The following is a 13,181-nucleotide window of genomic DNA, read 5'->3' as shown; positions in this document are numbered from 1 at the left end:
CCTTGGAAACCTCTGAACCAACATGTTACCGCGTATCGACAACGCCCTGCACTCCCTTTCAACATCGTCATCATCTCCACTAATAATGTGTCTCAGCTCTGTCTGTAAGTATGTGTGTCTCAGGCAGCAAGTGAACGACATAGACAAAAGTCTATATACTCGTATGTATGGGCCTGCGTGCTGTAAGTGCTCAATGCTGAGACCGTCATGCCCTGGACTCGTTTCATATTTTTAATTGCAAGTAAAACATCCTTACCAAATACATACGTAGGTTGCTTGACATGACAAGTCTAAGCACTGGGCTCCCCATAGGAATCAAGAGGAGATTCGATCTTAAAATGGTACCTGTACTGATAATGGGTGGATTAATGGACCTGCATTCTTAGAATGGCTGAGATTTTTTATTGAGACTGTCCGACCAACATCAGACAAACAAATAATTCTTGTGTTGGATAATCATGAATCCCACAAGTATTTACCAGCGTTGGAATTGGCCTCTGGGAATAATGTCATCTTTATTTCTTTGGCGCCCCATACCACACACCGTATACAACCCTTAGACTACTGTGTGTATGGACCTTTGAAAACATACTTCGAACAGGCAGTTGCTACGTTCCAAAAAACTCATGCTGGGCGAATCATTAACCAAAATGATATTGCAAGTCTCTTCTCGAGTGCCTATATGAAAGCTGCTACAGCTCAAAATGCAATTAAAGGTTTCAAAACTACAGGACTTTTTCCAACAGACAGATATATTTTTGATGAGTCTGATTTTGAACCAGCAAGGGTCACAGAAAAACCATTAAGCCCAGAAAATGTTCAAATTGAAAAATCGCAGTCAGAAGTAACGGACCCTGATAGGGCACCATCTCCTTCTATAATTGACCAGATTATACAATCCCAACATATGACTTTATCTCAACCAGCAGACTTTCCCACGACAGATTCTGCTCTCTCGGGAGGACCACTTGTAAACGTAGCCATCGCAGATGCTTTTACTTTGGATGAACTACCCGGATCCTCTACCACCAATGTTGTTCCTATATTGGATACTTGGATACAAGAAACACCAATGACACCTGTTAAATGCGTCCCTTCAAATGTCAGTAGTGGTACCGTTACTACTTTGGATTTAGATAATGGGCCGAGCACTAGTAAGGAACATTTTACGCCTATGGTTATTAGACCACTACCAAAAGTGGGTCCAAACAAAACAAACAGGCGGAGGAAAACTCAAAAAGCTGAAATTTTAACGAGTACACCAATTAAAGACGAGCAAAGAAATAAAACATCGAAGAAATTGAATCTTCGAAAAGAAAAGTGTAAAGGGACTACGAAGAATCTTAAAAGGGTTCTAAAAAATAAAAAACAAACATCAAAAAATCAAAATGTAAAACCCAAAAAAATACCGTATTCACAAAAGGAAAATAGTTCATACCCATGTCTTGTATGCAACGAGCTATATGTACATCCTCCCACCGAAGACTGGATCCAGTGCGACGATTGTAAAATGTGGGCTCATGATGCATGTACATCATATTCCGGAATGGGGGCATTTTTTTGCGACATTTGTCACAACATTTAACTTCTTTGATTAGCAATGTGAACAATTGACATAACTGTGTTAATTTCTAATGACGACTGATTAAAAAGATAGTTGAAGTTGTAAAGTTTGATAAGATTGAAGTTTATTTAGTTTGAAATTGTTTTAATTTTTTGTTGTTAGTAGATTATTTTTATTTGAATAACATTTCATTAATGAAACCCGTAGATTATTCTAAAAGAGAGTTTATTTTTTGTTAAATGTTCAAAAGCGTTATTCTACCTCTATATAAGACGATAAAACTGTAACGTTCCTAATGATGACTGATTAATGATAATATTGTTTTTAAATAGTGTTGATTTTTGATAAAGTTTAATTATTACTTACAGAAAAAAAAGCAGTATTTTTTTAATTTGCAATAAAGATTCTTATAGTTTAATGTGTTTTAATCAAAATATTCCTATATATTTTTCAATTATTTTCATAACGATAATAACAAATAATGCATGCTCGCTTTACCCAAGGCATGCCCCTTTTGCCCTGATGTCCAAGCCCGCTTTAGGCTACCCCCTCGGGCAAAGCGAGCATTCGAAAAGGTTTCCTATTTGGGTTCCAGTTCCATATTTTTGAGACATATGAAAAATTTAAACACTGACCATCAAAGTACTATAAATTTAGCATCTAATAGCAATAATAGTTTTATTTGCCTTTGTATTAATACACCTTTTTCTTTCGCTTAACCTTACGGTGCCCGCTATGGGCCCCCTTCCTATTATAGTAACGTCCTTAAGAGTTGAAGCAAAGTAGTTAGTCCTTTTCAAATTAAAAAACTGTTCCTACGTTACTCCGGTGAAGAAAAACGTGATGAAACCAGTACGTCTAAAAAAGGTTCACAACACACGGAAAACATGTGAAGTCCCCAACCCGCATTGAACCAGCTTGGCGGACTATGGTCTAAAGTTTAGACTCTAAACCTTCATGGGACATATAAATGGACCTATGACGACGTTCTTATATATTTCACTTTAACATAACATCATTTCAACAATTTATTACCCGTGTATTAACGAAGTACTTAAATATGGAATTTTTCTAAATATTTAAATAAACCAACACGTGTATTACAATGACGAACAATGACATAATGAGTATATAAAGCACTCCCTGGAGTACTCCTACCAAATATCATCAAATGAATTACAACATGGCCACATTTACTTTTATCTTACTATTGGCTGTTGTGGCGGTTATAGCCATACCAGACTTTCAGTACGATTTAGAAAAAGCTGAGGAATATTTTGAAGCCTTTATCCAGGAATACGGAAAAGAATACGCAAATGAAGATGTAAAGGCCAGAAAATTCGAAGTCTTTAAAGAGTCACTGAAGGCGTATAACAAGATGAATATGGAGCAATCGCATGCTAAATTTGGTAAGTCGTTATACTTAAATCTCCATAAATACATCAAACGTTGTGTACAAATAAATATTTTGTACAATGATACTGATGTAGTTACCTTTTAAAGAGTTGGTATTTTTGAAATAGGTTTTGGTTACGTTTATCATATACATGGGCTGCCATTTTGAGTTGCCATTCTTTACTAATTTTTAATTTTATGGACACTAATGCAAATCATGCATTTAGTGTACTAAATTTAGTGCACTACCTCAATTCATTTTTAACTTTTTCTGTAGGTATTCATGAACATTCAGACTTAACCAGAGAAGAGTTACAAAAGATAAGAGGCGGTTTCCGTCGTATGGAAGGCGGCTTCCGTCGTATGACCGACAGCAATTGCACGAGTCACACCAGAGCACCAGCGGTAAACCCACCGGAAGCATATGACTGGCAACTGCAAGGTTCCGTTGTCACTCCTGTCAAGCAACAAATGTGCGGCGATTGCTATGCCTTCTCTGCAACAGGTACGACAACATTAAGTAAATTTTGTTGTGTTTCTCTATGTATTCCTATTCTGTGTGCTTCTTAATGTCCATGAACACGTAAAGTCCACGTCTCTCTTCTCTCTTTACTCGGCTATGTACCATGCCGTGGTATATTTTCTCAAAAATGCACGGAAATGCTTGCATTACTTTCAAAAAACGAAGACGGAAAGTTTGTTGTTTATAGACCGTGCGACTTCTTTCCGGCCAAGGCAAGTAAGCATGAAAATCTATTACTGTCAGTGGACAGAGGCGAGAAGTGTCTCGAAACTCTTAAAGTCTACTAACAATGAAACAGGCAAAATAAAAAACTCATTCAGTCAAATGCCCAGTGTTCATAGTTGCGAGAATTAAAAATACCGATCAGTACGTTGATTACAAAACAATAGGTAGATGGAGCATACGCAACAAACGAAGTGCAGCCACTTTTCATTTATTGTGTGCGTGACAACTAGGAGGGGCACTGTAAGGCCATGCGCTTTTGTGTGCGTGTAAGATTGCCAGATGTTCCGAAAAAACTCCCGCATTTTTTTCTGTTGCTTTGTATAATACTGTTACAAATTGGAAACGTTATTTTGCAATATAAGTACTGAAGTGGTATTAGGATAACAAACAAATAAGCTGTACTAAGAAATTAAAAAATTGGAAAACTTTGATAGTCAAAATATTTATTACACACAGTTACATAATATCTTAAATCTTTAGGAAATGGAACTATTTTTCCGGATTTAAATCGCGTATATTTGTTTTTTCAAACAAACCGACGTTTCGGGCCTTTTACAGGTCCCATGGTCACGGTCACATAATTTTTTTTAATTTCAATGGCCTCAAAAACACCCTAATTTTAACAGGGAAGATGGTTTCTCCGAACCACCAGTTTGGGATCCAGTATTTCCTCTAATGTAAAATCTCAAACAGACATAAGACTACAGTACTAATTAATATGTTTTAATTTATTCTAATTTCTATTATTAACTAATAATAAATTGAACTTAATAAAAATTCATTCAATAAAATAATTCGTAAAATTTAATGTAGCGTAAATTGGAAAGTTTTCTTTGTAAAATTAAAAATAAGGTATTTAATTAATAACTATTGTAACTATACTAAAAAATAGGGTGGCTTGCATTAATATTAGACATAATTGGTTGAAGACTGTACCACCTCAGTCAACCGTGACCATGGGACCTGCAAAGGGTCCGAAACGTCAGTTTGTTTGAAAAAACAAATATACGCGATTTAAATCCGGAAAAATAGTTTCATTTCCTATGTGTAACAATCGCGAAAACCTACAAACTCGATATCTTAATCTTTATTTTGTATACATTTTTAACCGACTTCCAAAAAAGGAGGAGGTTCTCAATTCGACTGTATGATTTTTTTGTGTGTATAGTACGCGTAGTATAACTCCGGTATTTGCGAGCCGATTTTCATGATTCTTTTTTTGTTGGAAAGAGGGTATCTCCAAAGGTCTCATTTCGTTTTGAAGAAAATCATCTACCCTTATAGGTCGCTGTTCACGCATGAAGTTTCATTTTTATAAATAGCGCCTAAATTTTATTATAAGGAGCAATTATTTTAATGGTTGATTTTGCTATTCTCCATTTCAAGGCGTTTTTCTCTCTCAATATACTTGGAGCAGTGAAAACCGGTTTTTATTATCTCCTATGTCTAGTCCCGTATAGTGGCGAACTAGGAGATGAATCCGGGATTGCGCACTTTTCTGTAACCGATTTCAATAAAACTTGGTAAATATATGTTTTAGGCAGGGTTTTGAAAAAGCTATAGCACCGTGGATCACATACACACTGTTCGGCAGGTTATACAGAAATCCGAAAAATATAATCAATGACTGTGTCTAGCATTTGTGGACTACGAGAAAACCTTCCACTCCATCGAAACCTGGGCTGTTCTGGAATCCTTGCAGCGATGCCAAGTCAATTGGTGGTACGTAGAGGTGCTGAAAAATCTGTACAGCAAGGCCACGATGTCCATCCAAATCTAAAGCAACAAGATAAGACTAATCCAGTTGCACAGAGGCGTGAGTCAGGGAGATGATATCTCTCCGAAAGTGTTCTCAAACGCTCTGGAGGACATCTTCAAGACACTTGATTGGACCGGCTTGGGCATAAATGTCAATGGCGAAAATCTCACACACCTTCGCTTTGTCGACGACATCGCTGCAGGATCTGCAGAAAATACTGAACAGCCTTAATGGTGCCTCATTATCGGTCGGTCTTCGGATGAATTTGGACAAGACTAAAGTCTTGTTCAATGAGCTCGTCATCCCGGAGCCGATTTCGATTAATGGCGAAACGCTCGAAGTTGTCCGGGAATATGTCTACTTCGGGCAAACCTACCGGTTATGACTTACGGAGCCGACACGTGGAATATGACGGTGAAAATGGCTCACAGACTACACGTCGTTCAGCGAGCTATGGAAAGGTCTATGCTGGGTATCTCGTTAAGGGACAAAGTCCGGAACGAAGTTATCCTGCATAAGACTAAAGTTGCGGACGTCGTCCAGAAAAGTAGCAAGCTGAAGTGACAGTGGGCTGGCTACATCTGTCGCAGAACCGATGAGCGATGGAGTAGACGGGTTCTCGAGTGGAGACCACGTCACGTCTCGTCCCCCTGCAAGATGGACCGACGATCTGAAAAAGGTCGCGGGTAGTGGTTGGATGCGGAAAACGGGTGATCGGGCACTATGGCGTACACTTGGGGAGGCTAATGTCCAGCAGTGGACAGCAATAGGCTGTTTGATTTAATTATTGTAATTCCACGTACTTTTGAGGTCGGTTTTTAGTAATGTAGCGCAATCTCACCATCAAATACTTTTCTATTTTTTTTTTTATTAAATTAACTTAGCAATCAATTCCTTAGCATTGACCATTATGTTCTAATTTGGCAAAAATTGTTTGGTTCCGAATGAAACTCTTTAGAACATGTGAACTTATGTATGCATTATAATTTTTTTTTTATTAAATTGACGCGTTTTCTTACAAAATCACTCTGTTTATGACATGTGCACATAACAATGAAAGTTCTCTGTATCTGTTCTCTGTATAGGGATAAAATTTTAGCTGTTTTTAAACATTTTCTTTTATATAGTTATATAATGGCGATTAGAGATTGGTTTGAAAATAAATTAGGTAGATCTGAATTACCTAAAAAAACTGTTTTGGATCGTTGTAATTGGACCATTATGTGTGTATATGCATGCATTATTTAATTGCAATATAAAAGTATAATTTATTCGATATCCTATCACCCATGCATGTTTACCTAATTTAAGGGAACTCATTTCGATATAAACTGGCAACCCATACGAGTTTATGTCGAGGTTTTGTGTTCCGAGGGAATTTCAAAAAATATCGGGTAAATAAATTACAAAACAGTTAAATTAACAATAATTCCCTGTGAAAAGATATTCTATCTTTTTCTTTTTTTTGTTTTTGGGAACAACTTTTACAATGTTTAAAGACACAAGACGGCATTTTTAGACATAAAACAATTAACCACTCGTGACGTGCAAACAGTGCGACGCTAAGCTTAGTACAGACGTGAGTTTGTATTCGCTTTTGAATTTGTATTTGCTTTATTGGCTTCACTTTCGTGTACGGCGCGCTCCATCTGGCTATTATTTGTAATGTGAGTATATGTACCGCCTACTCAAAAAGAAAAGAAAATGGCGGTTACATTTAAACTAGTGTTTTGATATTCTTTTGCTTTTTCGTCATTTTTGTATTTTGGTAGCGAAAATGAGTGCTAGTGGGAAGAGCGATAACGAAAATATAGTATAATAGATACACAGTCAAACAAGTTTAGAAAACTACTATTAACGTGCTTGGAAAAATAATAAAGGAAAATTTAAAAGTAAAAAAAAAATAATTGTAATATTCTTTTCTTTTTATATTAAACATTTTCCTCTCTTTAGTATTTTATTGTTTCCTCACATTGTTTGAGAAAAATACTATACGTGGCTCGGCGGGACGGGGATTGCTTGACTCGTATTAATACAAGGCCTTCCTGGGGTTCGTTTTTGTAATTCATACTCATCCAACAATCCCTTACTTCCCGGCCTCTTCAATATTAAATTATTTCATTAAAAATTACAATATCTAAGTAGTTAATCAATATGTAGCCATTTTTATCATTGTACAGGCAATATAGAAGGTCAATATGCAAAGAAATACGGTAAACTGGTGGAACTCTCAGAACAGCAGATAGTAGACTGTGACAAGACAAATGCTGGCTGCCATGGTGGTGATATGATAAAAGCTATAATGTAAGTTCTTTGTAATATTTAACAGATCGCACTCTGAGTAATAAAATAAATAAAAAGTAGTAAATAAAAATAAAAATAATTTATTGCAGATAATTTAGTCCATTTTAGTTAGTACACTTACAAGCTACAAAAGGAAGAAATTGGACTTGTAAATTTATTCATTCATTTATTTATTGCAAACAATATTAGTACAGGTACATTAAATATGTAACTAAGTACAAACGTACCCCGTTAGGGTGTAGCAAATTAATAGTAGGTACTCTCGAACAACTAACAAAAACAGAACACTAAAGATCGTTAAAATAGACACATTGCGTCATGAAAGAGTTGAAGGGTTTATCACTTATTTCACATCATCTTATAGGAGAGTCCATGAAGTCTCATACACTAGTATCACCCATTTATCAGAAGAGACTTTAATTTAATTTAGAATGTGTTGTACTTAAGAAAAATAAACTTGATTTTAATATAATAATTGGTTCGACATGTTCGCTGACGTCTTTTCGGTATTAATATGATATTTGAAAGAAAGTGGTTTTTTGTACAATAATGGTGTTTTAATATAGTGTCGCTTTGATTGGTAAAATAAGATTTGGTTTCAGGGAAATAAAGAGAGTTGGTGGACAAATGAGTCTGAAGGACTACCCATACAATGGCATTCAGGGTAAATGCTCATTCAATGCAAGTGACATACAGGCTAAAGTGATTGGTTGCGAAACATATAATCTCACAAGTGAGGATGATTTGGTGAAAGTACTATACAATCGAGGTCCACTGGCTGTAGGTATGTAAAGTAGGAATGAAACGCCAGGTTTAACTTGTTTTATTTAGCAGTTAAATGGTGAGTAAAATAACTTTCAAGAAAATTCACATTAAACCAAGGCCGACTTAAAAATAAACATCCAAAGTGTCTTTCATTTGACTACAGCGACCCCAGATAGGGCTTAAGAATTTTAGCAGAGCATGAGAAGCGCATGTGTTCGCCTGTTTCCGTACCTCTGTACGGCATGGATAAATTCTTGAATATTTCTCAATATTTTTATAAAAGTTCCAGTATGGCGTCTGCATGGCATCATAAAGTTTGGTCTACTTATGCAATAAAAAAGAATCATAAAACACATACGAGTATATTTATAAAACTTTAAAAGACTATTTCAGAAATATGGTAACGAAGTGTGATGTAGGATTTTCAAAATAGTAAAATCTTGCTTCTCTTCTTGTTCAAAATTTTTTTTACTAATACAATAATAAATTTTCTACGGGATAGGCGTAACTTAAGAGCATTTGCACACTACGTCGGATTCGTATCAGTTCAGAGTGCGAAATATGACGCTCCGAAATGTCACAGGGACAATTTTATCTCTAGGCGTAAAAGAGATATTTCTTATTTTCTCGGATTTGGAACGAAAACGAATCGGATGCAGTGGGCTATCGTGCTTATGCTAAGGAAAAATATTTAAAGGCTTGTAACCATTGACTTACAATTATATGGACGTCGGGTCCGCGCTAAAAAGTGTCCGCACTTGTAAGGCGCTAAAATCGTATACAGAGCGCGACACTCCGCTTTAGTCTTCATTTGTTCTACGGACAGCGCGATACTGCGATGACATAACAATTTAAATTTCGAATAGGTTGACTTGGGACATTTTTTTCGTGGTTTTTGTATTAGACCCGTCGTCCATTTATTTGTAAGTCAATGCTTGTAACACTGGCACAGCGAAATACAATTTTATAAACTAATTGCAATCACATCGTCAATAGACAGTTGACTATTTTTCTGCACTATGCGCAACCTACTATTACCTATATTTTCTTTAACGAATTGCTTAAATTATTTAACAATTTCCAGGCGTTGATTCTACTGATTTGCAGGCATATCTAGGTGGTATCTTACGATCATGTTCGTTTAAGACCGGCAATCATGGTGTGCTTCTGGTGGGCTATGGCGTTGGTGAGTTTGGAATATTATACGTATAACTCATGGCCCTATTAAAGAAACTTAAGTTAATTTAGCACTAAATAATTTTTTTTTATAACATCAAGTTACGGGACGAATAAATTGTACGCCTTGTCGCCACTGCTAAATAAAAGACGTGTTGCTTGTGCGTAGTTTATTGCCAGACTGAAAACTATATTCGATACAGTATTAAAAGTATTCCGGAACTTCATAAATAACAGTAAGCTACATGCCTGAGACATAAGTTGACAAGTCCCATGTGCCTGTAATTTCACCAGCACCCTTCAAAATCGGAACACAGTAATGCTGACATTACTGTGTTGCAGTATACATTACTGGGCGGCAGAAATCGGCTGGCAGTACTACCCTTTTTTTTTTTTGTTAATCCGGGGGAAACTGCTTACAGATACCCCGGCTCCGCGGGGGCAGAGCCGGTGTTATGTGGGACTGGGCTGAACCCTGAAGGGGAGCAGCCCGACCGCACTAAACCCCCGGAGTGTTCCTCCTCTCCGCTGTAGGTGGGGGTACGGGTACGCTGTAGCACTCGTCCGCGCCCCCACCAGCGGCTGGCCGCGCCCTGCGCAGCCCCTCCCCGAGAAGGGAGACACATCGGTCCCCCGACTCCGAATGTGCGGCTCGCCGAACACCAGACGAGCCTTCCATCCCGGGCCCCTTTATGGTGGGCAGCGAACTCCCCCGAGTCTGCTACCAAGGGGCCATGGGGGGCCAGGACAGCATCCACTCAACTGTGAAGTTCAGTGGCTGCTCCCCCAGCCCCCGCGGCGGATCTGATGACAGGCTCCGCCGCAACACCTAACACGCTTCCGCGCGGACTCTCCGAAGAGAGCCCCTTGGAGCGCCCATACGGCCGCGGAGGATAGGACGAGCGGCAACGACACACCGACACGTCTCTTCCCCCGCGGCCTCGCCGCTACTGCATCGTCGAAAGCGGTGCAGCCCCGCCAGGGTCGCGGAGGACAGGACGAGCGGCAACGACACACCGACACGTCTCTCCCCCCGCGACCCTCCTCCACGCGCATCCGCGCGGTCCCGCTGACCAAATGAGTCCCGCGCGGAACGCCCTCCTCCTCGGGCCAGCCTACCACCATCGGCCGGCCCCGTGGGTTCCTCTTAGCTTCACCGTGGGATGAAATCGACCACGGCTACTAGAGCCCCCCCACCACGACCCTGGACGAACTCTTTAACTTAGACATTAGGCTGGTTTCACAGCTGCCCGCACGCGGTCCATTCGCATGTTTAGAATCCCCAATGCTCTGAATCGAGTACTTAATTTAGTGCGGATATTCACGGAAGACAGACGCCTACAATGAATTCACGGGTGGCTTGTGCGGAGATCACGTGGAACGCGTTCCGTACGGAGCAGTTCGCAAACCTCCTAAGCTCGCACGGACGGACGGTTCGCAGATAAATCCGCACTGCTCTAAAAGCAGCCTTAGGTCCTTTAAATAAATAATGCTTGTCCACACTCGCGACACGCCACGGGGGGAACGAGAGGCGCGGGGACTCGCCCGCTATACCACCCAGTGACGCAATGTAAGATAAATTTTACGATAAATAAATAAAATTCATTTTTACACATACAAGTTCAAGGTTAAAGGTGTTTACTCATATGTATAAATTCATAAAATTTTCTTTATACCAACCATCCGGTTGGATACAATATTTATTTATGTCACCGACTCACTTAAGAGTCTATACTAACTCAAAATTAAATAGCTTTGGTTAATTCCGCATAAAAGTGAAAGTGTTAAATCAGTCACTTTGGAAAAAATGTATATTAAAATTGAGAGTATACACTGACTACATGTACTATTGATTTGTTAATATGAACTGAACTAAACAGAACACGTATAGTATACATATATTTTTCAAAGGGGCTTCAATTTCGTTTGTAAATAATTGAATTCTGAAAGCCAGTAGCCCTGACGCTCGACCCAAGCAAAATGAGTCGTATTAGTAGAAGAAAAAATTGAATGAAAAATGAGCTGAGATAGCATCAATACTTAGTGACAAGAAATTAAAAAAATATAATGTTTATAACAAGAAAATTATTACGTATATCATTGACTTACAATTATATGGACGTCGGGTCCGCGCTAAAAAGTGTCCGAACTTGTAAGGCGTTAAAATCGTATACAGAGCGTCAAACTCCGCTTTAGTCTTCATTTGTTCGACTGACAGCGCGATACTGCGATGACATTACAATTTAAATTCAACGTGTTAGCTTTTTCATATTCCTTTACATGTCACTACATGGGACATTTTTTTCGTAGTTTTTGTATTAGACCCGTCGTCCATTTATTTGTAAGTCAATGATGTATATGTACCAAAATAAAAAATATTTCTTTTTCAGAGGACAATATAAAGTTTTGGCGGTTCAAGAACTCTTGGGGAGGTTTTGGCGAGAAAGGTTACATCCGCGTTGAGCGCGGAAAGAATTTATGTGGTCTCATGAGCGACCAAATCACCTCTGCTATTGTTGCCTAATCGCATTGACTTACAATTATATGGACGTCGGGTCCGCGCTAAAAAGTGTCCGCACTTGTAAGGAGCTAAAATCGTATACAGAGCGCCAAACTCCGCTTTAGTCTTCATTTGTTCTACTGACAGCGCGATACTGCGATGACATTACAATTTAAATTTCGAATAGGTTGACTTGGGACATTTTTTTCGTGGTTTTTGTATTAGACCCGTCGTCCATTTATTTGTAAGTCAATGCCTAATCGTGACAGTATTAATATTTTATATGCATGTTTACGGTTATAAAAAATAAAAAAGCGCCCTTTTGTATTTGATTTTCTATGTAAATTATACAAAATAAAAATATTCGCAATTTTACTGTTTCTATTGCTCTAGCTGTAACCTGTTACGTCTATATTTTATTTTATTATAATACCAAGTGACGGGACGAACATGTCGTAGGCCTGGTGGTAAGCGACACGCGTGTCCATAACAGTTGTAATGCTATTCGCTGTGACTGCGTCCATCACCCTGAGACATAAATTGACAAGTCCCATGTGCTCGTAATTTTAGAATAGAATAGAATAGAATAGAAAACATTTATTCCTTAAGTAGACAACACAGTACACATGCATTTTGTAATAATAACAATAAAAATAGTATTAACTACAAATATATAGAAGAGTACAACGCGTGTGTGCTGTGCTGCCAAGGAAACCGTGTCCCACTCAGCTTATTGTCGTCTCACTTATGGTGCTACGACGCTGGTTTTCAGCGGATCCGGCAACAGAACACACGTGACACGGAACATAGTAGCCGTGACAAATTGACAATTATGTCCTTAAAACGCACAAAATATGTCAGAACGAACAGATTATTGATACAATACAAGAAGCAATTACGTTACCACTTACATAATATATGCGTTAAAATTGTGAAATTAATTTCATAAAACATGTATAAATATTAGAGT

General features: G+C 38.3%; 1 protein-coding gene across 1 annotated transcript; it reads left to right on the top strand.

The window, feature by feature from the left end:
* The first annotated feature begins 2,711 nt into the window (after nt 1-2,711).
* LOC113234280 (cathepsin L1-like) lies at nt 2,712-12,235 on the top strand. Its single transcript, XM_026469580.1, has 6 exons — nt 2,712-2,973; nt 3,237-3,464; nt 7,647-7,770; nt 8,373-8,554; nt 9,620-9,721; nt 12,102-12,235. The coding sequence occupies exons 1-6, from the start codon at nt 2,736-2,738 to the stop codon at nt 12,233-12,235; spliced, it is 1,008 nt and encodes a 335-aa protein (XP_026325365.1). The 5' UTR covers nt 2,712-2,735.
* The last annotated feature ends 946 nt before the right edge of the window (nt 12,236-13,181 follow it).

The sequence above is a fragment of the Hyposmocoma kahamanoa genome, unplaced genomic scaffold (assembly GCF_003589595.1).
Source record: "Hyposmocoma kahamanoa isolate Upper Pololo Valley unplaced genomic scaffold, ASM358959v1 82078, whole genome shotgun sequence".
Taxonomy (NCBI): Eukaryota; Metazoa; Arthropoda; class Insecta; order Lepidoptera; family Cosmopterigidae; genus Hyposmocoma; species Hyposmocoma kahamanoa.
This window is presented reverse-complemented; position numbering and strand designations above follow the sequence as displayed.

Bases quoted from the DNA above. Each gene is read 5' to 3' on its own strand.
- LOC113234280 (XM_026469580.1), top strand. From the start codon at position 2,736: ATGAATTACAACATGGCCACATTTACTTTTATCTTACTATTGGCTGTT. The intron at 8,555-9,619 runs GTATGTAAAGTA...AACAATTTCCAG, and splicing joins TCGAGGTCCACTGGCTGTAG to GCGTTGATTCTACTGATTTG. The intron at 9,722-12,101 runs GTGAGTTTGGAA...TTTCTTTTTCAG, and splicing joins TCTGGTGGGCTATGGCGTTG to AGGACAATATAAAGTTTTGG.